Source organism: Lutra lutra, chromosome X (assembly GCF_902655055.1).
Source record: "Lutra lutra chromosome X, mLutLut1.2, whole genome shotgun sequence".
NCBI lineage: Eukaryota > Metazoa > Chordata > Mammalia > Carnivora > Mustelidae > Lutra > Lutra lutra.
The window spans coordinates 89,590,016-89,615,123 of record NC_062296.1 but is presented as its reverse complement, the minus strand read 5'-3'; the positions used below and the strand labels follow the sequence as shown (position 1 = coordinate 89,615,123).

General features: G+C 44.6%; 2 protein-coding genes across 7 annotated transcripts in view; both read left to right on the top strand.

Moving 5' to 3' along the window:
* RAB9A (RAB9A, member RAS oncogene family) lies at positions 1-23,929 on the top strand. 6 transcript variants are annotated; one of them, XM_047716448.1, is made up of 4 exons: positions 18-145; positions 5,451-5,521; positions 18,599-18,629; positions 22,886-23,929. In XM_047716448.1, exon 4 carries the CDS (start codon positions 22,916-22,918, stop codon positions 23,519-23,521), a length of 606 nt encoding a protein of 201 aa, XP_047572404.1. In that variant the 5' UTR covers positions 18-145; positions 5,451-5,521; positions 18,599-18,629; positions 22,886-22,915; the 3' UTR covers positions 23,522-23,929. The 6 variants fall into 6 exon arrangements, with proteins under 6 accessions (XP_047572402.1, XP_047572407.1, XP_047572404.1 ...); XM_047716449.1 differs by lacking the exon at positions 5,451-5,521 and adding an exon at positions 12,936-13,021 and having other exon boundaries at positions 19-145; XM_047716447.1 differs by lacking the exon at positions 5,451-5,521 and adding an exon at positions 12,271-12,326 and having other exon boundaries at positions 25-145.
* The window catches only part of OFD1 (OFD1 centriole and centriolar satellite protein), an 89,184-nt gene continuing 64,116 nt past the window's right edge, over positions 41-25,108 (top strand). Inside the window, exons 1-2 of the mRNA XM_047716430.1 lie at positions 41-145; positions 18,599-18,629. The gene's annotated coding sequence lies outside the window, so the exon portion shown is untranslated. The remainder of the gene's footprint in view (positions 146-18,598; positions 18,630-25,108) is intronic.

The window sequence follows — 25,108 nt, the reverse complement described above, 5'->3', positions numbered from 1 at the left end:
GTTCCCTTGGTGCTGGACGTGAGCAGCTGGAGTTGCACAGGGCATCGCTACGGTCTCCTGGCCGCCTACCCCCCGACCTTCTCTCCTCGTTGCACCCGGACGGGCCAGTTGGGAGCTCCCCGGGCGTCCTCTGTGTGGCCACGAAGTGAGTGGAGCGCGGACGCCCCTCGGGGCCGGGCGGGGGCCGGAGCAGGGCGCGCCAGCGTCGGGCGCGCGAGCGTCAGGGTCTGGGGGGCGCGTGGGCTCCGAGTGCGGCCTGGCCTTCGGCAGCTGGGGCGGGGGCTGCGCGCGCTCGCGGGGCGATCGTCCGTCTCGGGACGGGGGACGGCTTGTTGCCTCCTGTCTCCTACTGACTGACGCAGGAGAAAAGACGAGTTCCCACACCCACACAACCCGAGGAGAGGGACACACACCCAAACACGCGGGGACACATGGAGAGACGCCCAGACATCTGGAAAACACACGGGGACACACGCAAGCACTCGGGGGAAGAGAGATCCATTAACACGGGACGCACACGGACCCAGACGCCCGGGGAGAGCGACACGTACGCACGTTCTCGCGGTGGGGGTGGGGTGGCGTGGGAGAGGGGCACACACACACACACACAAATACCCCCAGCCCCCCGGGGACACACAGATACACCAGCCTTTCCCCCAGCCGTTCCAGGACACACACACATCCACGCACCCCAGCCCAACCAAACCACACCGTACCCCCGAATGATTAACATAGAGGAAGCAAAGGTGCTCGCACGGTTTGTTTTGGGCGACCTCTGACACGCTGCCTGGGTGAACATTTGCTAACGTGTTAATGGCCACTCAGTTAAGGAGTTTGGAATGTAAAGCCCATGCTGGGGGCTGGCGGCCGTTTGGGGCGTTATCTGATTGAGACTCTGGCTAAGGTTTCAGAATCGTGTTCCTTTCTTCCAACTTCGTATGTCAAGAGGCAAGATGAGAATTTAAAGTGCCGACCAAATAGTTGTGGAGGTATTAGTTGTCTTTTTGTCGTTGTTTTTCTTTTTAAGTGATGATACATCCCGTGACCACGGTTCTTTTGAGGAATGACTTTTCTGCTAGTTTCCAAAATGTCATGTGATCACAGTCTTTTCACAAGATTTCAGCAACCTGATAAAAATCAGTAGAATTTTATTTCTTTTTTAAAATTAAAGGAAAAATCTTTACATGTTTTTCTGTTTCTGATACCATCGTAATGGGAAAAAAAAATCCCTAAATTGCCTGTAGTCTGAAAAACTATCACGGGTCCAAACTGTAGAGATGAAGGAAACCCAGAATTGTTCAGTTTTTTTTCAGCCATTTAGGAAGACTGTGCTTGTGCTCGCTTTGGCAGCACATACACTAAAATAGGATGGCTGTGCTTAGTTTCTCTTTCAGGAGCTTATGTCGAAATTACCATCGCTGCTTGTCCGTAACTCTCAGTATCTTATTTAGATCCCCAAATGTAAGACAGTGGTGTGATCCGGATGCTTTTAGTATTTTTGCGTAGGCATTGTAGTAAATTCCTCTTGCGTATACTATAATGCTTCTGGTTTGATGACTTATTTTGGAGAGTTTCTGATTTGGGGTTATTTTTGGTTTATCATTTGTGAGGTTAGAGTAGACCAACGAAAACTAAGAACATCATTGGCCTCGGCTCTCTTGGAGGTTGGGGAAATACGTTAGTGCTCTTCCTGTTTTCCATTCTCGTGCTTTTCATTTCTTTCTATCCCCACCACTCTTTCCATGTAGACTGTAGTACTCTGGAGGCCTGAAGCCATGTTCCTTTGATTCTAGAAGTTAATTTTTAGCCTCCCCTTGTTTCTCACCATTTCTTGGGCGGTCACTCTGGCACTGGATGTTATAGTGCATATAATTCCTGTTCATACATCATTTCACTTAATTTTCACAACAGTTTTCTGATATTAGCTCCATTTTACTTGTGAGGAATTTGCTGGGGGCATAGGAAGGTTAGGTCTATTTCCCAGGCAATACAAGTAGGGAAGAGGGCAGAGCCAGGATTCAAGGCAAGCCTTTGTGAGTTTTGTTTTGTTTTCATTCATTCTTTCTTTTTTTAAAAGATTTTAAAATGTATTTATTTGAGAAAGTGAGAGCGAGAGAGATATCGGAGAGGGAGAAGCAGACTCCCCACTGAGCAGTGAGCCTGATGCGGGGCTCGATCCCAGGACCCCGAGATTATGACCTGAGCCAAAGGCAGACCCTTAACCAGCTGAGCCCCACAGGAACCCCCTTTTGTGAGTTTAGAGCTGTAGTTCTCACCCTGGAGACATTTGACAAAGCCTGCGGGTGATTTTGATTTGCACCTGAGAGGGAGTGCTGCTGGCTGGCATGTAGTGGGTTGAGGCTGTGGGTGCTGCAGAGCGTCCTAGAGTGCATGGCACAGCCCTCCACAACGCAGAGTGGTCTGGCCCAAAGTGTCCCTAATGCCAGGATTGAGAAACCCTGCTCTACAGCAGTCTGTGTAACTCCGGGGCTAACACGTTTCAGGGCTTCTGTAGTTCTTCAACTGCAATGTCATTTTTCCTATTTAGGATACCTCCTAATCATTTTTAAGAAAGAGCAGTGGGGAAAATTTAAGAACTTGAAGAATTTCCCTTGACCAAGAGACCTATTCATTCATTTGAGAGACTAAGGAGGGAGCAGATCATTTCTGATAACAGAATCTTTTCTTTTTAAAGATTGACTGATTTATTTTAGAGAGTGCATGTATGTGGGCGGAGGAAGGGGCAGAAGGAGAGGGAGAGAAAATCCTCAAGCAGACTCCCCTCCGAGTAGGGGAGATCCATGCAGGCAGGGCTCTATCCCAGGACCCTGAGGTCATGACCTGGGCCAAAATCAAGAGTCAGACCAGCTGACTGAGCAACCCAGGTGCCCCCAGAATTTTTTTTTTTTTTAAGAGGTTTTATTCTTTCATTTTAGAGAGAGTGACCGAGCATGGGAGCAGGGGAGGGGCAGAGGAAGAGGGAGAGAGAATCCCAAGCGGACTGCGCCGAGCGCAGAGCCTGCCACCAGGCTTGATCCCACAGCTGTGAGATCATGACCTGAGATGAAACCAAGAGTTGGGTGCTCAGCTGAGCCACACAGGCGCCCCCAGAATCGTTTTTTTTTTTTTTTTTCTTTTTTTAGGGCAAAAGTGTCAAAAAGAACTTGAGAGCCATTTCAGAGCTGTTGAAATAGACTTAGGGGTTTGGTTTCTGAATTATTCCAGTTGTCCATAAACACCGGCAGTCTGTTGGGCACTGATAGGAAGGTGCTGGTGATATGAAGGATAATAGGGAGTCACCAACTCTGTGAAGCTTACAGTCTAATCATAATCGTAAGAGCAGATTCTGACTCTGTCTGAGAATAAAATTTATTGCCTGGGCTACTCAAGGTCAGAGGCTAGGTGTCATTAAGAAACAAAACAGGGGCACCTGGGTGGCTCAGTGGGTTAAAGCCTCTCTGCCTTCAGCTCAGGTCATGATCCCGGGGTCCTGGGATTGAGCCCTGCATCAGGCTCTCTGCTTAGCAGGGAGCCTGCTTCTTCCTCTCTCTCTCTCTGCCTGCCTCTCTGCTTACTTGTGATCTCTCTCTGTCATATAAATAAATAAAATCTTAAAAAAAAAAAAAGAAACAAAACAGCTGTACACCAACTCACAGGTACCTGTAGGCCATTTACTGTGACTTTGGTAAAATGGGGAAACAGTTGATGTACTTCTTTTTTCTCTCTCTCTTTTTTAAGATTTTATTTATTTATTTATTTATTTGAGAGCGAGAGAGAGAGAGAGAGATCACAAGTAGGCAGAGCGGCAGGGAGAGGGAGAAGCAGACTCCCTGCTGAGGTAGGAGCCCAATGTGGGGCTCACTCCCAGGACCTCAGGATCATGACCTGAGCCAAAGGTAGACGCTTAACCGACTGAGCCCCTCAGACGCCCCTGATGTGTTTCTGATAGCTTTTTAGGTTGACCACATCTGAATATTTACAAGAATCAAATCAAGAAGCCATTCTTGTTGAGCATAAAATTCTTCCTTACATTTAGCCTTAGTAGGCAGTAGTTACACATGCATTTTATAATGGAAATCAAGAAATAAATGAAAAAAATTTTTTTAAGATTTTATTTCTTTATTTGACAGACAGAGATCACAAGGAGGCAGAGAGGCAGAGAGAGGGGAGGACGCAGACTCCCTGCGGGGCAGAGAGCCCGATGCGGGGCTCGATCCCAGGACCCTGGGGTCATGACCTGAGCCGAAGGCAGAGGCTTTAACCCACTGAGCCACCCAGGCGCCCCTAAATGATGAAATTTTTTTAAAAAACGACCTTTGCATCGTTTTTTTTTCTGTTGTTTTCCAGCCATTTCACCATACCTGTCTTAAGATTAGGCCCTTCAGTATATGTATTACTTCATTGTGGTGGTCAGTGTAACTGTTAGGGGAACTTTGGGGGTAAGTGATTCAGAGGAGGAGTCCAAAGGTTTGGCTGTGTCTTTAGGCATCGCTGTGAAAGTGTTATTCATGAAGCCAAGGTGGCATGCTTTGTGGGTAGCTTTGCTTTGGACTCCTGCTAATGGACAGCATGTTCTCTGTTAATTATAGATTTCTCTGTCTCTTATCAGGAGTTATCTCCTGTGGGGTGAAGGGGATGCTGAATTGTACACCTAAAAATGACTGCTATCAAATGGGATCTGGCAAAGGGATATACGTGTTCTTTCCTGATGGGAGGGATTTCACTCTGGGAAGGGTCAAGAGGAATGGGTGCAGGAAGAACCCACGCTGGCCTCAGAGGAGGTTTACTGCGCCTGTAGTTGGCTTGCTGCTCGGTCACGTTAGGTCACCGCGTTTCTTTCTTTGTGAAATGAGATGGTTGCACTTGACGATCTCCGTGAGATTATATGACACCAAATAGAGACATCACGTTACCGGCTTCCGGGTAGTTCTGCTCCAGGCAACATGCTGGTTAAGCAGCAGGAAGAAGAGAGCCAAATAGAAGTGTGCTTGTGTGTTTGAGAAACGCGTCTCACTTGAAAGCTAACTAGGTAATAAATTTTGTAGTCAAAACCAAGGACGAGAAAATAGGGCTTAGTCAAGTAGGTCATCAACAGAGAACATTTATTAAGGATTGGGGGGGGGCGATGAACTCATAAAATGCCTCATGGAGTTGGGAAAACAGTGATGGAGAGGCACATTCTGGATACCTGAGGGAGGAGGCCTGGGGGCCCCGGTGTGTAAGCAGGGGGAGGAGGCGGGGCCTCTCCTTGCTTGGAGAGGTAAGGCTGGAGGTCGTCCCAGGCCTGTGCTTGCCAGGGAGCCTGGGGGAGCCTAGGCTTGTTAGATACCTTGGAGAGGAAATCCCTGTTTTCTGGAGTGAATCTTGATATTGTATATGTTGTGAAAGTGGAGCTCTGGCTATTTCCACATTCTTTATTCTTCCATTATTTTTTGTTAATTTTTGACCAGGGTGGATACAGGGTTTAGAATATTGTTGCTTATCGTGAATACAGAGGACAGCTAGAAGTAAATGAATGCAGGTAAGCTGACAGCTAGATCAACATGGGGTGGGGAAAGACGGGTACGTAGCTTGAAGGAAATACAGAAATGAAGTAGGTGGTCGAGGCTTTACATTCTGTCCTCACTGAAGCCAGCTCACTTCGTGGTGGGGAGTCTGGACCCAGACCACTTCTGTCCAAGGCCTTCCAAATCTATGCTATTGTTTGATAGGGACCGAGAAAGAGTATGGAGCAACTTGATCTACTCCTTCTGTGGCCACATTCATTATCTAAGTGTGAAGGCTAGCAGAGCAGTGTAAACTAACACACTGAACAGTTAGTTCAGTGTAACGGAACTATTTTAATTCCAAATTCTTGTGAATTGGGCTAGGTTTTTGGGTACAGAGGCCAATGTAGTTTTCATACGAGTGGTTGCATTGTCCGTGTTAGAGAAGCCTGAAAAAAGACTTACAGATTTCTCTTCTGGACTTGCTATGTAGAACACTTAGAGGAGTTTTTATTTAGTTAAGGGTTTTGTTTGTTTGTTTGTTTGTTTTTGAGAGAGACAGTGAGCATGAGCGGGGCGGGGGGGCGGGGGAGAGGAGGCAGAGGGAGGAGAAGCAGACTCCTCGCTGAGCAGGGAGCCCCACTTGGGACTTGATCCCAGGACCCTGGTATCCTGACCTGAGCTGAAGACAGACACTTAACCGACTGAGCCACCCAGGTTCCCTTAGAGGAGTGTTTAAATGATTTAACAGGTTCAAAAAAGTTAGAACTCACTGGGCTGGGCACCTGCTCTGGTCTGTGCAGTTTCTCATTTGTGTATTTAATCAGCAGTGATTAGATAAACATACCTGAAAATACATACATGGTTTAGTTGGAAGTCAGAACAGAACAACAGAACAACAGAAGAACTGCTTGAGGACCACACATTGGTGAATGCAGAACATTCTCTGGAATGAGTTCCAGTATTTTTTTTTTTTAAGATTTTACTTATTTATTTATTTGTTTATTTGGGAGAGAGAGGGAGAGGGAGAAGCAGAGTCCCCACTAAGCAGGGAGCCCAGTGGGCTCTGTCCCAGTACCCCAAGATCATGACCAGAGCCCAAGGCAGACGCTAAACAGACTGAGCCACCCAGGTGCCCTGAGTTCTAGTAATCCTAAATGAAATTTCATAAATAGTTGTTTTGGAGCAAACAGCTGCCGCCCTCGTACCCTGTCCCGCATTACCATTTGCGCAGCGCGTGATTTTTACCGCACCGGCCCTGGGAAAGCCAGCTGTGCGAAGCTAATGATGTCACGGAAAGGAACGTGGTACAGTCGCACGTTGAAACCCTGAGCTCCCCGGAGCGCCAGCCTGCAGCGTCTCACGGACGTCTGCCACCTCTGCGGCTCCCTCAGAAATTCAGAAGAGCCCGCCCGGCCTCCCTTGTTGTCCGTAGGGTTTCGTCTCCATTTTCTGCTGTATGTACTTCTTTAGGGAGTAGATTCGCCAGTGCAGAAAGGGGCCTCTAGGTGCAGATGGGGTGGTCGTGGGGTCTGTGGCCTTTCAGGAGAAACCATTGTGCTTTCAGCCTGGCCAGCCTGTCTCAAGAAAGTTCCAGAAGCGTCCATATGCCTCTTCAGGTGTTCCCTGGGAATCAGCTTTCTCATTGTTAGCTGCTTCTCCCCCAATTAGCGCTCCTTGTCTCTTCCGTTTGTCGTTACTAGAACATTTGCTTTCCATCTCAATTTCATTGCTGTCTGTCATCTATAGTTTTTCCCTCTTCTTATCCTTTTTGGGTTTATATATTTTTTAGAATTTTTTTGTCATTTGGTGGGAGTGAAGGTAACACATGGTCAGCCTGCTCTGTTTAATTAGATCAGGGAAGTTACTTAATCTTTGTTATCACAAACATAGAACATAGGGTGATAGTGTCCCAATTTGCAGGTGATTTGCTGTATGCCAGGTACCTAGTAGATACTCAGTAAACAGTGGTGGCTCATGTTATTATGGTCATAACATAGGTTATTTGAGCAAAGAAGACAATGGCAATGGGTAGGGAGGGAAGTGGACACATTCTTGTGTGGGTGAATGAAATGAATAGAAGAGATTCTGGAAATGGGGAAAATAATCAGCTTGGCTTTACATTTGTTGAATTTGAATTGCCATCGGGGTATCACATGAACATTATGAAAGGGGTTGGAATTCTTTTCCCAAGGAGGGGGAGGATGGAGGTCAACTTTATGAATCACTAGGTTTTATATCCCAGGAAGATGTGGTTTGGGAAGAGGTAAGGACTTCAGCCTTGCAATATACCTACTTTTAAGAGCTTGTTAGAAGAGGGAGTTATCGAAGTTGCAGAAAGCTAAGAGGAAGTTTTTGTTGTTAAGATTGGATTTATTTATTTGACAGAGCGAGCGCACACATGTGTGCACACAAGCAGGGGGAGCAGCAGGCAGAGGGAGAGGGAGAAGCAGACCCCCTGCTGAGCAGGGAGCCCGTGCTGTGCAGGGCTCTACCCCAGGACCTTGGGATCATGATGTGAGGGGAAGGCAGACACTTAACTGAGGGAGCCACTGCAGGCGCCCCAGCTAAGAGGAGTTTTATGGACCATTAAACAGAAAGCATTTTCAAGGTCATTGCCAGGCTGTTAGACCTAACAGAGACAGTAATGGTGGCCGAGTCCTGGCTCACACTGGAAGATCCCACCTATGCCTCCAGCTAGAGGTGTGATACTTCATAAGATCCTTTCCCAGTTGGGCCTCCATTCCCTTATTTAGGAAAAATGTCTTGAGTACCTTTTGAGTTTTTATGTCCTGTACATCCAGACAAAGGGCTATATCTAAGAGAACTGACTGTCCTAGGTGGTCAGCTGTGGAAGTGTTTTCTGGAAGCGTACACAGTGAAGTCCTAAGAGAAACACTTTTTCTTTGCTTCAGGGCTGTTGGTCCATTAGGCCATTTAGATGAGGACTGGGGGAAGCCCCTGGATTGGCCTTACTTTAGGAGCTCTCTGGTGGCTTCTGCCGACACTCAGGGATGGAGAAGTTGGGAGCCTGTGTGCAGTGAGTGGAGTAGAGGGCTGATCAGGCATAGAGGTGAAATGAGTAGTGACGGCAGAGTAAGTTTGGGTTTGGGAAGCTTTTTGTAAGCAAAGCCAGCTTCAGTACCTTGGTTGGGACAAACCGGGGCATCGTTGATGGAGAAGTGGGATGAAGTGAATTTTCCTGTAAGACAGCTGCAGTTCTCTTCTGTGTCTTCTCATTTTTACCTGGTAACCACTTCCCTGCAGAATGGGCTCCTCTCATCCAGTTGAGTCCTGTATGCTAGATGTACAGCTGTCCTCTTGAGATACATCTTGGGAAATCCCCATTCCTCTTACTTACTTACTTAGAACAAGAAGTTCTACTTTGCTGTGGCTTCATGTCTTATCGGTCGTGTTTGTGTCCTATTCCCTGGGTTTTTATGGAAGTTCTCTAGCCCTTACCCTTTTCTGCTCCAAATTAAAGACATGGGTTTCTTTGACGAGTAAGAATCAATGTTCCCTTAAGTTACAGCAGGTCACTGTAGATCATATTGAATTTGTGTTTTGCTACTTTAATGCATTTTTCTAACATGCATATTTAAATTCATTTCTTTCACAATGCAGTCTTCTTTCTGAAACCTAGCAGAATTTCCAGTATTCCTATCTTGTGGCCTTTATCCATTTTTTTTTTCTGTCTTTGAATTGTGTCCCTCACAGTGCAGCCTAAACTAGCTGAAGTATCTTAAACAACCTTAAACTAAAAAAAAAACCCTCTTCTTTATTTTCAGGCAGTTTAAGTGTCTTTCACAGGTAAATGTCTTATTATAGATTTATGGGTGTTCTTTTAAGGACCTCATTTAAAAAAAAAAAAGGACCCCATTGAACAGAACAGAGAGCAAAACATTATCCTCAATTCCGAGATTAGCGGCTTCGCATGAGTAAGTCTGTTCACTGAACTGTCACGGTTCATGGTCAAAATGTAATAGGTAAGTCTCACAGGTGAGGGAGACAATGGAGAAATAGTGATGCCACATAAAGATGAAAGTCTGGAGGGGGTTATGAGTTACTTATACACATGGATCACGTATCATACAAATGACGAAGGGACGCCTCGCGGCTCATTCAGGTAGAGCAGGCAACTCTTGATCTCAGGGGTTGTGAGTTTGAGCCCCATGTTGGTAGAATTTACCTTATAAAAAATTCATACACATATACACATACAATGATGTGGACATGTGTTTATCATTCCAGATCCCTTTAAGAATCACAGGAAACCCTTTGTACTGTTTTTTTTTTTTAATTTGCCAGATTTTTGAAACCCTTTGCGTACTCTTGCCAGAGAAAAGCTGAAGCACACACTTCCATCTCTACGTTCTAGTTCACGTGTCGTTCTAGGACGTGTGTTTTCTCTCTGCGTCTCCTTCGTGGACTCCGCAATTCAGCACACTCTGTACCTGCACTGTCCAGTACTCATGTAGCAACTTAAATTTCAATTAATTTAAGTTAAATAAAATTAAAAATTTAGTTCCTCAGATCAGTCACATTGCAGGTGCTCTAACCCATGTGTGCTTCGTGACTACCACAGTAGATAGCACAGGAATAGAGCGTTTCCATCACTGCACATGGTTCTTTCTGATCATTGGTGCTCTGTATTTTCGGAATGGTTTAAGACGACTTAGTTCCGTAACCTCTCTTTTCCCTACACTCTCTCCATCGCTGTTAATGATTAGTTTGTATACCTAACCATAGAGGTACCTTGTTTTAAGCAAAATTGTGAGTATATATGTCTTAGAAGTTTAATTAGGTGACTTATCTTCAAAAAAGAGTGCTTAATGGGTCTGCTGGGTGGCTCAGTCAGTTAAACTTGGTTTTGGCTCAGGTCATGGTGTCAGAGTCGTGAGATCGAGCCCCACATTGGGCTCCACACTCAGCACAGAGTCAGCTTGAGACTTTTTCCCCCTCCTCGCTTCCCCACTACTCCCCCCAACTCGTGCTCGCTCGCTTTCTCTCAAATAAATAAAATCTTTTAAAAAGTATTTATTGAAATGAGTTCTTTAAATAGGGTGTTGAAATGAGTTCTTTAAATAGCGTGTTCAACTCTGGCGTTGTGATAGTGTAGTGATTTACAGTTTTTCCCTTCTCTTGCTATCTCTCTCTGTGGAGTAATGTTCAGTGATCAGCTAGATGATTTATTTAAGTCTTCACCGTGTGTGTGTGTGTGTGTGTGTGTGTGTACACCTCTTGCTGTGGAGATGAAGCACCCGTGAGAGTTCGTGCCTTCCTTGACTTGCTTCTTGCTCATGCATTTCAGCAAGACAACCAAGAAGACTGGAAACAGAGTGGAACTAATTACGTGAGACACACTGATAACTAAGATTCAAGGAATGAGTCCAGCTCTAAGCGAAACTAGAAATAATTCAGAGATTATCCGTGCTTTTGTTTCCTTGCTTAGTTTCTTTGAGCCTCAGGATAAGTGGTGTGTTTCTAAACTGGGACATTCAGGGTAAATGCCAAAGGGATGTGTGATTTTGAGGGAAAAAATTTGTTCCTAAATTTAAACCAAGAGCGATAAATTCAATTTAAGTGTTTGGAAGTAAGAACTAGTCAAGGGGTTACAGAGTATATGTTTCAAGTCTGAGATTTTGAGAAGAGCAGTTTACAAACCCGGCCCGCTCTCCCTTCGGCAGCTTGTTAGAGGAATGTTGTTTTTAATGTTCACCAGCTCCCTGTTGGCGCCAGTAGTACTTATTTTAATGTGGTGTTTTCATTGGACTTGCACGAAAAAAAATCAATTTTTTGTCCCATCCCACACATTTTAATAGACTTCATAAATAGAATGGGGGAAGAACTAATTGAATAAATTGTAAGCGTGGAAAGTACAAATAGAAAAATAAGAATAGAATAACGAGAACAAAAGGGGAAGTTATTTACTTTTTGTTCTCAATTTTCCGTTTATTTGATACCTCACTGTGTGTAAAGTGTTGTACAAGATGTTGCAGAACCAAAAAAGGACAAATGGATAGAATTAGGTGTGTTGTGTCCCTCCTGGGGAGTTGACATCATAATTAGGAAAGAGACACATACACAACTGACAATGACAAGTGGGTGAGAGCTGTAACCAGATGGAAGTGATGATGAGAGCAAAGAAAATTGGAAGATTAAGTTTCTGGGGGTGGCCGTGGCAAGCTTCCTGGATGAGGTGATCTAACTAGGCCTTTGAACAGCTGGGAGTTGGGAGGGAACTCCCAGTCCAAGATAAGGGCCTGAACAAAGATTGAGCTGTAAATTCCTATGATAGGTGTGGGACTATGAGTTGTAGTGATACAATTGGGACAAGTTTGTAACTGAGGTTGGATGGCCCTTTGAATGCCATGCCCAAAACCTTTATATAATGAAAATAATGAAATAAATGGGGCTAGTTATCTGTTAAGAGTGGAGACAGTTGGATCTATAAACAATAAAAAATGTCTGCCTTTAATCCCTACAAACATTCCTGTTAGAGATTTCAATTTTCTCTGCTTGGATCTGACTCCCTCTTGGTTTGCTGTAGTATAATGGCTTTGGAAACCAGCAAGGGATTGGGGAAAACCAGAGAAAAGGGTACTGCTAATAAACTATCGATAATTAAGATTAAAGTACGCAATAGAAAAGTTGGAAAAATAGTGTTGTAAAAAGGGAAGGGTTGACATACAGTGCTTTTTGTCTTCAGTTTTGAGATATCTGCTGAAAGCATAGTTCATTTTCTTTCCTAAGAGTGACCTACTTACTCCGTTTCCTCATATAGACCAGTGTGCTGTATACAGCATGTGTTGGCGCCGGCCCATGGATTGCCATCCTGAGGTATCTGTTGTGTGTGTATCAGGTTTATTTATTCAAAAGGACATTGCTGAAGCAACAAGGAGGTCATTTGTGGCTTTACATAAATCTAATATAAGGGTTTAATTGACAATTCTTAGACCATACACATATTTGTGTGAGTGTGCGCGTCTATAAATACACACCTACATTCTTTAGCTATAACTCGCATACCATAAGATTCACCCTGTTAATGTATGCAGTTCAGTGGTTATTCACAGAGTTGTGTAACCATCACCCACTATCTAATTCCAGAATATTATCATCACCCCCACAAAAGAATCCCTGTACCCATTAACGATCACTCCCCATTTACCTTTCCCCACCCATTTCCTGGTACCACAAATCTACTACCTATCTATGGGTTTGCCTATTCTGAACATTACATATAAATGGGAGGCCACATGTAATATTATTAATGACTCAGTTGATGGACATTTGGGTGGTTTCCACTTTTTTGGCTGTTATGAATAATGCTGCTGTGAACATTCATGTGCAAGTTTTTGTGTGGAGGATGTTTTCATTTCGCTTAGGTATATATCTAAGAGAGGAATTGCTGGGTCATATGGAAAGTTTATATTTAACTTTTTGCAGAACCAGGCTATTTTCCACTGTCATTGCACCATTTTACATTTCCACTAGCTGTGTGTGAGGGTTCCAGTTTCTCCATATCTTCATCGGTACTTGTTTATTGTCTGTCTGTTTTGATTCTAGCCATCCTAGAGGTATGAAGTTCTATCTCATTGTAGTTTTGGTTTACATTTCCCTTCTGGCTAATGATGTTGACCATTTATGTCCATTTTTAAATTGGGTTACTTGTTTTTTATTTTTAAGATTTATTTGTTTAGGGTGCCTGGGTGGTTTAGTCGTTGGGCGACTGCTTTTGGCTCAGGTCATGGTCTCTGGGTCCTGGGATCAGGCCCTTCATTGGGCTCCCTGCTTGGCGGGGTGCCTGCTTCTCTCTCTGCCCCTCTCCATGCTTAAGCTCTCTCTTTCAAATAAATAACATCTTTAAAAAAAAAGATTTATTTATTTAGGAGCATTTAGGTGGCTCAGTCGGTTAAGTGTCTGTCTTTGGTTCAGGTCGTGATCTCAGGGTCCTGGGCTTACGCGCTCTCTCTCTCTTGCTCTCTCTCTCTCAAATAAGTAGATAGGTAAAATCTTTTTTTTAAAGATTTTATTTATTTATTTATTTGAGAGAGGCAGTGCACAAGTGGGAGGGGCAGAGAGAGAGAGGATCTCAAGCAGACTCCCCACTGAGCTTGGAGCCTGACATGGGTTTCAGTCTCACAGCCCTTGATATCATGACCTGAGCCGAAAACCAAGAGTCTGACTCTCAACTGACTGAGCCATCCAGGTGTCCCTCTTGCAGACTTTAATATAAACCTGTAAGGTTTTATGTGGTATGATCGTGGTCTGTGTGCTGTTTCAGCACTCAGCAACAGTATATTTCTACAGTCCCACGTTTCCATGTTTCCTCAGGGAGTATAAAACATCTCCAATTAGGCATTTAGGGCATTTGCATTTGCCCTACAGTTTACATTTTTGCAAAATTTCCTTCCTTTCTTTTTTTCTTTTTGAGATGATTTTAGAATAGTATGGGGATGTAGTTTTTTGCTATAGTTTAGAAAATTGATAACTTGGGGAAAAGTATGGGCATTTTTTTTTAAAGATTTTATTTATTTATTTGACAGAGAGAGATCACAAGTAGACAGGCAGGCAGAGAGAGAGAGAGAGAGAGAGAGGGAAGCAGGCTCCCCGCTGAGCAGAGAGCCCGACACGGGACTCGATCCCAGGACCCTGAGATCATGACCTGAGCCGAAGGCAGCGGCTTAACCCACTGAGCCACCCAGGCGCCCAAGTATGGGCATTTTTAAATGGTATAATGTTTCCACGAAACAAATCCTTTTAGAGAGCATGTTTCTTTAAAAAAAAAAAAAATTTTTTTTTGTTTTTTGTTTTTCTAAGTAATCTCCACACCCAGCATGGGGCTCGAACTCACAGCCCCAAGATCAAGAGTTGCATGCTCCACAGACTGAGCCAGCGAGGTGCCCTGAGCATGTTTCTTTCTTTCTTTTTTTTTTTTTAAGATTTTATTTATTTATTTGACAGACAGAGATCACAAGTAGGCAGAGAGGCAGGGAGAGAGAGAGGAGGAAGCAGGCTCCCCGCTGAGCAGAGAGCCTGATGCAGGGCTCGATCCCAGGACCCTGGGATCATGACCTGAGCCGAAGGCAGAGGTTTTAACCCACTGAGCCACCCAGGCGCCCCAGCATGTTTCATTTTTATTAGACATAGTAGGCATGCCAGTGTCACTGTTACTACCTCTGCACCTAGAGGCATATTCAGGATGCATTAGGCATGTGGGGGAAGGGACTTCAGTGGGACGTGAGGTCTGGCTGCATCTGCAGGCGTGAGCAGGAGTTAGAAGGGGAGCAAGAGCAGAGGATCAGAGGGAGGTGAGGTATAAGCCGCAGAGGGAACATTTTACTGCGGGATCCCCTACAAGTCAGAAAAGCCACCATTTTCAATCCCAAAGCCCACTGATGCCATTGGTAGTTGAAAGGAATCCTACGGGCATCCGCTGAAGCTCTTCCTGAGGCCTTCCTCTTTCCCTCACTTCAGCCAGTTACCTTTCCCGACTCCGCATCTGAGCAGGTCGCCTGCCGCGGAAGCCGTTTCGGGGCTCTCCTCGTCGCGGGGGTGTGGGCCGAAGTCCTTCCCGCGGCTCTCAGGCCCTGCGTGTTCCAGTCCCGCGCCCTCCGGGCCGCGCGCCAGCGCTCTCCTCCCTCTGGGCTCCCGGGGCTCAGGCCTGCGCTGCGCTCTTGCTCTGCCAGGCTGCCTCCGCCGCTTCCTGGCTGTGGCTCCCTCTGCTTCGCTCGGGGGTTTTCTCCTCCCCGTGTTGCCGAGCTTCGCGCTTCTGAGCTCAGCCTGTGATCAGACCCAGTTAGCCGGGGTCAGATCCCCCTACGGTGGAATCAGACCTTGGTGAGGCTGCTCTCCAGGGACAGCAAAATGATCCTTGAGACGGAGCTTTGGAAGAGCTCGCTCTGGGAGCTGGTGTGTAGTTTCTCACGGACACACTTGCACACAGCCCGGTTTCCCCTGGCCGTGGAAGTTACCACCTTTTTAACTGAGCAGCAGGTGAAGTAGCTGGCTGAGTTACAGGGCCGCAGTGTATGAAAATTAAGTGCCCGAGGCCTGGATTCGCATGCGAAATGCTCCCCTGTGGGGCCTGGGTGTGGCTGAGCGCCGTGCGCTGCCTCTCTCACTCACCGAGGCACATGCTGGGCAGAATCCCCGGGCTGTTCAGGTGGTTTGGTTTCTGGTTGGGCGTGCGTAGTTGCACTATCAAGTGCCTTTCATGGGTCGGTCTTGCCGTGGGTGTAGCACACATGGGTTGTGTGCAGATTGTCGCTTTCCCAACTGCAAGCTGCACCCGCCGGGGCTGGGTGGGTGTGGCACAAAGGAGGCTTCACTAAGCGCTTGTTTTTTGTTTTTTGTTTTTTTTTTTAAATTTTATTTATTTACTTATTTGACAGGCAGAGATCACAAGTAGGCAGAGATCACAAGTAGGCAGAGAGGCAGGGAGAGAGAGCAAGGAGGAAGCAGGCTCCCCGCTGAGCAGAGAGCCCGATGCGGGGCTCCATTCCCAGGACCCTGGGATCATGACTCGAGCCGAAGGCAGAGGCTTTAACCCACTGAGCCACCCAGGTGCCCCACTAAGCGCTTGTTTAAACACTGCTTTCCACCCCCCACCCCCCACCCCCCTGTGGAACTCCAGACTTCTGGGGAGATGCTTCAGAGTTCTGCCAACATTTGATTCACATTGCATTTAAAACATGTATGGGGCGCCTGGGTGGTTCAGTCAGTTAAGCATCCAACTCTCGATATCCGTTCAGGTGATGATCTCAGAGTTGTGAGATCGAGCCCCACGCCTGTCTCCACAGTCAGCATCGAGTCTACTGCCCCACTCCCTCTGTTCCTTCTTGCTTGTGTGTGTGCGCTCCCCCCCACTTTCTCTCTGTGAAAAAAAATTTTTTTTAAAAAGATTATTTATTTATTTATTTATTTCGGAGGGGGGGAGCAGGCTCCCCAATGAACAGAGAGCCCGATGCGGGGCTCGATCCCAGGACCCCAAGATCATGACCTGAGCTGAAGGCAGAGGCTTTAACCCACTGAACCACCCAGGTGCCCCTAAATAAAATCTTAAAAAAAAAAATTTAAACTGTTGAAATTCTGTTAAAACTTTAGGACTTGGGGCACATGGGTGGCTTAGTGGGTTAAGCGCCTGCGTTCGGTTTAGGTCATGATCCAGGGTGCTGGGATGGAACCCCGTGTTGGGCTCTGCACTCGGTGGGGAGTCTACTTCTCCCTCCCTCTCTCTCTGTCTCAAATAAATAAATAAAATCTTAAAAACAAAACAAAACAACCTTAGGCACAGTTAGATGTGCTTTATTTATAGTACCTGTCAGTGGATTGAACACTACTGGTTCTGTCAGGTTAACTCGTCTTGTGTGGTTCTTGAAATAAAGTCAGCAGTTGAAAGACTCTTAGCATCACAGCTACTGGTTTTCATTCTGCCTGCAGCAGCCAACAGGAAAACCCTCAGAAATAAATGCGAAGACAACTGAGTCTGGTAGCTTACATGGCAGGCTGTGGAATAGTCAGCCGCCTTGCGATCTCCCTGTCTCCATCTTTTCCTAGCTGTATGACCTCGGGCAAGGCAGTGGACCCGACCGAGTCAGGCTCATCTGCAGTGTGAGGATAGGGAGACACTTGAGAGGAGTGGATACAGTGAAGCAGAGTAAGGGCTTACAGGGTTTAGTCAGTGTCACTGTTACGGCTGTTGTTACTGTTGCTGTTTCATCTTTAAAGTCAAATGTCAAAATTCTGAAGAGTCTCATTTATTCCTTGATTGAATTTATAAGTTAAGGGCTGCTGTATGTAAGTTTCACAAAAATGCCCTTTGCTTAAAAAAGGTCTGTGTCGGGGGTAAAACCTTTGGTTTAGACTAAGAGAGGCTAGTGCTGTAGCCCAGCTTCCGGCATAATCTGTCACTCAGAAACCTTCCGGTTGATTCGATCTCCATGGCGAGGATCCTTCGGCTTCTTCACGTCCGCCTGCATAATCCTCTTCTCTGTTCTGCCCAGGACCCTTACTGAAATTTGACTTAAGAAATGGTCATGAAAGAAACTTTTCCTTGAAACCACCAGTAAAGACTTCATGTATTCATTCCACAGAAACTTCCTGCGCTCCTGCAATGAACTTGGCATTGTGGTGAAACGCTTTTACCTATTGTCCATGACCTAGTGAATCTTCCCAACAGCCCCAGGAGGTAGGATGTCAGGTAGCTTGCCCAGGGGTGTGTGCTCTTGGCCTTTGGTACCAAGAACCCTCCTCCTTTCTGATAGTGGCTTGCTGTTCTGTCACAAGAAAGTTTTCACGTCTGCCTTAGCTGCCCAGCAGCTTCCCCACACAGTGTCGCCGTAGCTTCAGCCCCGCTTTTCCTTTGTTGCGTTGGTGCCCCTCCCTCTCGTGACTCTACTTTTTCTTGTTTGTGTTAGCTTTGTCTAATTCTTTGGAATAGGATTATTCTAAGCCATTCAAAACTTGGGCAAATTTTGAGGACTGACATTTTACATTTCTAAAAAATTTTTATTATTTGAGAGCACAGGTAGCAGAGGGAAAGGAAGAAGCAGGCTCCCCCCTGAGCAGGGAACCCAACACGGGGCTCAATCCCAGGGCCTGAGATCATGACCTGAGCCGAAGGCAAAGGCTTAACTGACTGAGCCACCCAGGCGCCCCCATATTTTACATTTTATCCTAAAAAATTTTACCTTTGTCTGAGTGTGAAACTTAGAAGGGTGAGCAGGCAAAAACCTTCTTGAAAAAATAATGATTAACGTGTGGTATTTGGGGGCACCTCGGGGGCTCACTTGCTTCCCTTGCTTGTGTGGCTGCACACACACACTTTTTCTCTCTCTGACAAATAAATAAATAAAAACCTTTAAAAAAGTGTGTAGTATTTGATTCTAGGATTTTTGGGGGGGGCTGAGAAAGGTCATGGACAGCTTTCAGGTGTGGTTTTCCTTTTATTTTTATTTATTTTTTCTGGTTTTCCTTTTAAATTAAGAATTTGGGTGCTAATACAAGTCATATTTATTCACATTTTAATTTTTGTTTTTAACTCTTAAAACTATAAAACAAATTAAAAGTCCATTGCTAAGGTGAGCTTTCTAATTTTTTCTTTGCAGATAATGATGCTGCTTGAACTGAACAATTAAGGTAACATTTATGACTTATGTAATAATGCTTTTCTTATTCAGAAATCTTCATCAAATTTAGCTGAATTGTTAAAGTCATGTTTTAACCTTGGTGAGGATTTTCATTATTGCCCATGGGCAATCATTCCGAACTGTGGAGTATAAAAGACTTCACATTATATTTTAAGGTAAGTTTTGAAAATAACGGGATACCTTTATTCATTCATCTTATACTGAAGTTTGAAAGGATTTTACTGTTTTTAGAAAAGAAAAAGGGAGTATTTTTAATGTCTCTAAGCCAGTTATGGTTATGTTAATGTATAGATTGCCTGAAGCTAGCTTGTGTTGGATTCAGTGGAAAATAAGATGGTTTATATACTTATCTGTATCACCATGTATGTTTATATACAACTCTACAGTAAGAATCAGAGAAATGTTTGTATATATACTGTTTTAGCAAATGCCAGCATCCTTGCAAATAGGGTATCTGTGAGGCCCCACATTATAGATGGGAATTGTAAAAAATCATATCCCACTTCCTGGCGCATGGATCTGGAGTACCCCAGATTTGTTTAATTAGCACAATGGCACCAACTAGGAAGTCCCACATTATTACGAAAAAAGAAAAGAACTGTGTCAAAGTATCCTGATAAAATTATAAATGAAAAATCTCAAGGAATGTCTGAGACTTAATTTGGTAGATATATGCAGCTAGTCACCTGGGTGGAGGTTACTAGATTGCATAATCTGGTTTGTAATTTGTGAAGATACTAACAATTCAGTGCTGTGCAGTAAAATTTTGTGTCTGGTCAGGTAGTTAGAGCTTACTCAAATACTGGAATTAATGATACACTAGAATCACGCACATCTCTTACATCCTTAGAACACATAATGGAACTGTTGTGTTGTGAAAGGAACAACCGTGGGATGGGGGCTGCTGGGGAAGGTTCCTGGTGTTGGTGATGACCATGCTGAGTAGGTCCGAGGGCTCAGCAGTTCGTTGTTAGGTGAGGTGGGTGGGGTAGGATCACCAGCAGAGGAAGCAGCATGTGCCAGGGCCAAGGCCAGGGAGAGTGTGAGAGCTGAGCAAGTAGAACTGAATTTCAGTCCCATCTGACTGTGTATTTCCAAATGACTGAAGTCAGAAATGGGGAGTAGGGCTAAGGTGTCTTGTCTTAGAAGTTGGACTTAGATCTAAATTTCTGGAGAAACAGTGAAGAGCATTAGGGATAAGGCCTTAAACCAGTGCTTTTTCCCCATGTCATAATAGCTGGCGTGCATTTTTGGTTTTGTTATTCTTTTTTTTTGGGTATGAATTGAAATTGTTTAAGCAAGATTGCAAAGTTAAAGGAACAGATTTATCAAGTTGTTACCTATGTCAAGAGATTAAGGGGTTTGGGATTGTTTCAGTTTCCTCTCTGACATGAATTTAGTTTGGGCATTGAGCAGAGCAATCCCATGAAGTCAGAAAAGTCTCCAAGAGGTAAGTACTTTGATTGCCTCACAGTTTTGTTGGCCAATTTAAATTGTATCAATTATAGTAGTAATTATAGCAGTAGTAATTTAAAAGAGCCAATAAGAGTTACAGGCAAGTTCTACAGGTTTTACCAGAATAGTGTAGCATGTAGTTGGAAATGCAGAATTCTTACACATTACAGGGAGTATTTAATTCCATTATACTGGGTCACATTTGGATATAACCAAGATATAGCCAGATAACGTTTACTGCAGTGAATTTCCAAATCCATCCTAGTCAGTGTAACAGTGATTTTTCATGTCTCATTACCTTCCCATTGAGGGAGTCATAATATATCCACTTTCATGTTAAAGTTCATTACCATTTTTGCTCTAGAACTGTGCTGGCCACTACAGCTGTTGCCTCTTTAAATGTGGCTATTCAAATTAGTTACACTTAAATAAAATTTAAAATTCAGTTCCTCATTGCCTCCAGCCACATGTCAGATGCTCAGTAGTCACATGTGGTTAGTGGCTGCCATATTGGACAGTGCAGATGGAGGACATTTCCGTCATTACAGAAAATTTATTAGTGCTACTCCAAAGGTTGTCTCCTTTTACAAATTTTAATGTATTTAAAAGCCATCTAATAGTGAAATATTTACAGATTAAATGATATAATTTGATTCAGAATAACTGGGGAGAATGGGGAGTTATGGAAGAAATAGGATTTGCCATAAGCTAATAATTGGTGAAACTAGGTTGGGGATCCATGGGGGGTTTCATTGTATTATTCTCATTATTCAGAAATTTTGTGTATGTTTGAAATTTTCCATAATAAAGAATAAAAACAGAAGCCTTTTTTTTTTTTTTTAAGATTTTATTTATTTGTCAGAAAGAGAGAGAGAAAGCTCGCAAGCCTGCCTCTAGGCAGGCAGAGGTGGAGAGAGAGGCGTAGAGAGAGGCAGGCTCCCCGCCGAGCAAGGAGCCCGATGCGGGACTCGATCCCAGGACCCCGGGATCATGACCTGAGCCGAAGGCAGCAGCTTAACCCACTGAGCCACCCAGGTGTCCCTAAAAACAGAAGTCTTAAATAGGAACAGTGCTCCTGTTTGCACTTAAAAGTAGCCATCTGCGCCTGGGTGGCTCAGTGGGTTAAAGCCTCTGCCTTTGGCTTAGGTCATGATCCCAGGGCCCTGGGATCGAGCCCCACATCAGGCTCTCTGCTCAGCAGGGAGCCTGCTTCCTCCTCTCTCTGCCTGCCTCTCTGCCTCCTTGTGATCTCTGTCAAATAAATAAAATCTTTAAAAAAAAAAAAAATAAAAGTAGCCATCTGGGGGTTGCCTGGGTGGCTCAGTTGGTTAAGTGCCTTTGCCTTGGGTCGTGATCCCAGAGTCCTGGGATGAGTCCTACATCAGGCTCCCTGCTCAGCAAGGAGCCTACTTTCTCCCGCTGCTGCTGCCCCTGCTTGTACTCACATGCTCTCTGCCCCCTCTTCTCTCAAACTCTCTGGTAAATAAATAAATAAAATCTTTAAAAAAACAAAAAAACGGGCACCTGTGTGGCTCAGTGGGTTAAGCCTCTCTCTTTAGCTCGGGTCGTGATCCCAGGGTCCTGGGATTGAATCCTGCATCGGGCTCTCTGCTCATTGGGGAGCCTGTTTCCCTCTCTCTCTCCGCCTGCCTCTCTGCCTGCTTGTGATCTCCGTCTGTCAAATAAATAAATAAAATCTTAAAAAAAAAAAAAGTAGCCATCTGTAAATGGGCATCTGAAATTCTACCCCACATAGGCTGGTGCCTGTGGTAAAGGGAAATGTTTAATCCTGCCCCATGGCTTCCCCAAAAGAGGACGTAGAGGACTGCATTTTTTTTTAAGGTTTTATTTAGTTATTTGACAGAGAGCACAAGCTGGGGGTAGTGGCAGAAGAGGGGGAGAAGCCGGTTCCCCACTGAGTGTGGAGCCTGATGCGGGGCTCGATCCCAGGACCCTGGGATCATGACCTGAGCCGAAGGCAGACGCTTAACTGACTGAGCCACCCAGGTGCCCCTAGAGTACCACATTTTTTTTAAGGTTTATCTCATTCCCTCTGGAAACACACAAGTGACAGCCCAGGTTCGAATTTATTAAGAGTTGCAGCTGCCCAAATGAATCTTGTGGGCAGAATGTGCTAGATTATGATACTCAGCTAAAAATTTCCATTGCTGCTGATGTTAATTTCAGCCAAGTCCAAATAGTGTTCCTAAGGAAGAGAATGGAGTCCATTCACTCAGTCATTGGCTTATTTTTGTTCACAGCCAGATCAGTCAGCTTCTGTCTCTGGTTTCCTGGTTACCAGTGCCTATGGTGATAGTGTTGCGAGAGAGAAAGGGGAGGTCATAGAGAAAACCCTTGGCGCAAAATGAAAGCCATCAGTAAAACTGTCACTGTGTCACCAAAGGGCTGTTTGAAGTTGTTACAAATACCTGCCTACTTTGGTCTCCTCCTGCATCTCTAACAGATGGTGGTGGGGCTTACTGTGAGCAGAGAGTGATGGTTGAGAGCAAGGTCTTTGGATGAGACTTGGCCTTGCGTGTCTGCCTCTGTCCGCTGTGACCCGAGGAGGGGAAGAGTGAGCTCTTGGTGGCTGTCTTCGGAGCAACAGTAGGGCCGCATCTGGTATGTGGTGGAGTGCTCAGGCTATGACAGCTCTCGCTGTTAGGTATTTTCTGTACAGAAAGGAAGGGGGACTCGGCGTTTTATTTCCCTTATGCACTGATATTCATAGAATCATGTAGAGAAATGTACAGGTCGAAAGGAATGTAATGGTACCTTTTTATTTTACAGGGTTCTAAAGTCAAAACCTTGAGATTAATAATGGCAGGAAAATCTTCGCTTTTTAAAGTAATTCTTCTTGGAGATGGTGGAGTTGGGAAGAGCTCTCTAATGAACAGATATGTGACCAATAAGTTTGATACCCAGCTCTTCCATACAATAGGTGTGGAATTTTTAAATAAAGATTTGGAGGTGGACGGACATTTTGTTACTATGCAGATTTGGGACACAGCCGGTCAAGAGCGATTCAGAAGCCTGAGGACGCCGTTTTACAGAGGTTCTGACTGTTGCCTGCTCACTTTCAGTGTCGATGATTCCCAGAGCTTCCAGAACTTGAGTAACTGGAAGAAAGAGTTCATATATTACGCAGATGTGAAAGAGCCCGAAAGCTTTCCTTTCGTGATTTTAGGCAACAAGATCGACATAAGTGAACGTCAAGTGTCTACAGAAGAAGCCCAAGCCTGGTGCAGGGACAACGGCGACTATCCTTACTTTGAAACAAGCGCAAAAGATGCCACAAATGTCGCAGCGGCCTTTGAGGAAGCGGTTCGAAGAGTGCTTGCTACTGAGGATAGGTCAGATCACCTGATCCAGACAGACACGGTCAGTCTGCACCGAAAGCCCAAGCCTAGCTCATCTTGCTGTTGACCATTTAGAGAGGTTGCCTGTGTGATCTAACCAGCTCACACACATACACAGAAAAACACAGGGTGGAGAAGAGAATTAGCATTGCAGCAATGGATCATCTACTCATAAAATTAAACTAACCATATTGCTGTTTTGTTAGTGGGCGGGAGAAGGGACACATCCACTCATGGAAGAATCAATTTACTCAGTAGTGGCACCGTACATTTATAAATTGTAATGGTTGTCTGTTAACGTTTAATTTAAATATGTACGTTACAGAGCTAATAAATGAGATGATCAGTACTTTAATTATAATTAAAACACTTGAATATTCTGGAAGTTACTGATTGTTTTTTTCCTGGGAAAATGGAGAACTACTTTTATATGTGTATATTTTTATGTAATTAGCATTCAGTTCCTGGTTGAGGGGAAAAAAATTCCCGAAAGCAATATTGTTAAATAATAAAGATTAAAACCTAATGCATTTGCATTGTAGTTATTTGATTACTTCTTCATTCTCTTTAAAATTATTTAAGTGTTCACATTTTCATTCTCTATATCCAGAATTGCTCTCACTAGTAATCATTCGTGTGCTACATGTGGGGCCCCCGCCCCCAAAACAGAAGCCAACTTTATCACTCTTGGAGAAAATACAAAGGATTGTACTTCATGTGAGGATAAACGACATCTTTGTTAGGTCACATATGTAATGCCTTCCCTATCATTGAACACTGTTGAGTGATTTCTACTCAAGGAGATTTTGATAAAGCGATTTGTTGTCTTTCTGCGGGTAAAGTTCATATGCCCAGCATTTGTGCCTGTCCCATCCTGCAGAGGCAAACCAACCCGCTGAGGGTTGTCAGGACGTGCCGGTCAGGGTTAGCATGTCCTGCTCATGGGGAGTCACTGGAAAAGAATTGCAGTATCATTCAGTAAGCTAAGCTTTTGACAGTCTCATCTCCTAACAGAACAATTTGGCTATATGCAAAACATTTGGACATTTTGAATTATGGGGAAATTAAATCTCTTCATGTTCTCAGGTTAGAGGCAGTTGTTGTTTTTAGTATTTATAATCAATCCCCGCTCCCAAAACTGTAATCCTCCATCAAAAAAACTGAAATAGGAATCCATTAACAAATCGACGTATATTATATATTCTTTCTTTTTTCTCTAGGGGATTTGCTTCCCGCCTTCCACCCCCGCAGTCTAAAGTGTCCCCATTGTTTTGCGACTTGCTGTTTCCTCTTAATATATGTGAACATACTTTATTACAGTATATCTACCTCATCAGCTTTATGGATGTTTACCAGTTTATTCAGACTGTTTTCTAGTGACAGACATCCAGCAGCACTATCTGAAAGTTCTAATTTCCCACACCTTATTCAACAGTGGGTATTAGGAGTAAATTTTTTTTTTTTTTTAAGATTTTAAAAATTTATTTGACAGAGACAGAGAGGGAGCATAAGCAGGGGGAGTGGGAGAGGGAGAAGCAGGCCTCCCGCTGAGCAAGGAGCCTGATGTGGGACTGGATCCCAGGACCCTGGGATCGTGACCTGAGCTGAAGGCAGACGTTTAATGACTGAGCCACCCAGGCGCCCCAGGAATACA

What these genes read in the sequence shown, in the direction of transcription:
- RAB9A (XM_047716446.1), top strand. Translation starts at nt 22,916, where the DNA reads ATGGCAGGAAAATCTTCGCTTTTTAAAGTAATTCTTCTTGGAGATGGT.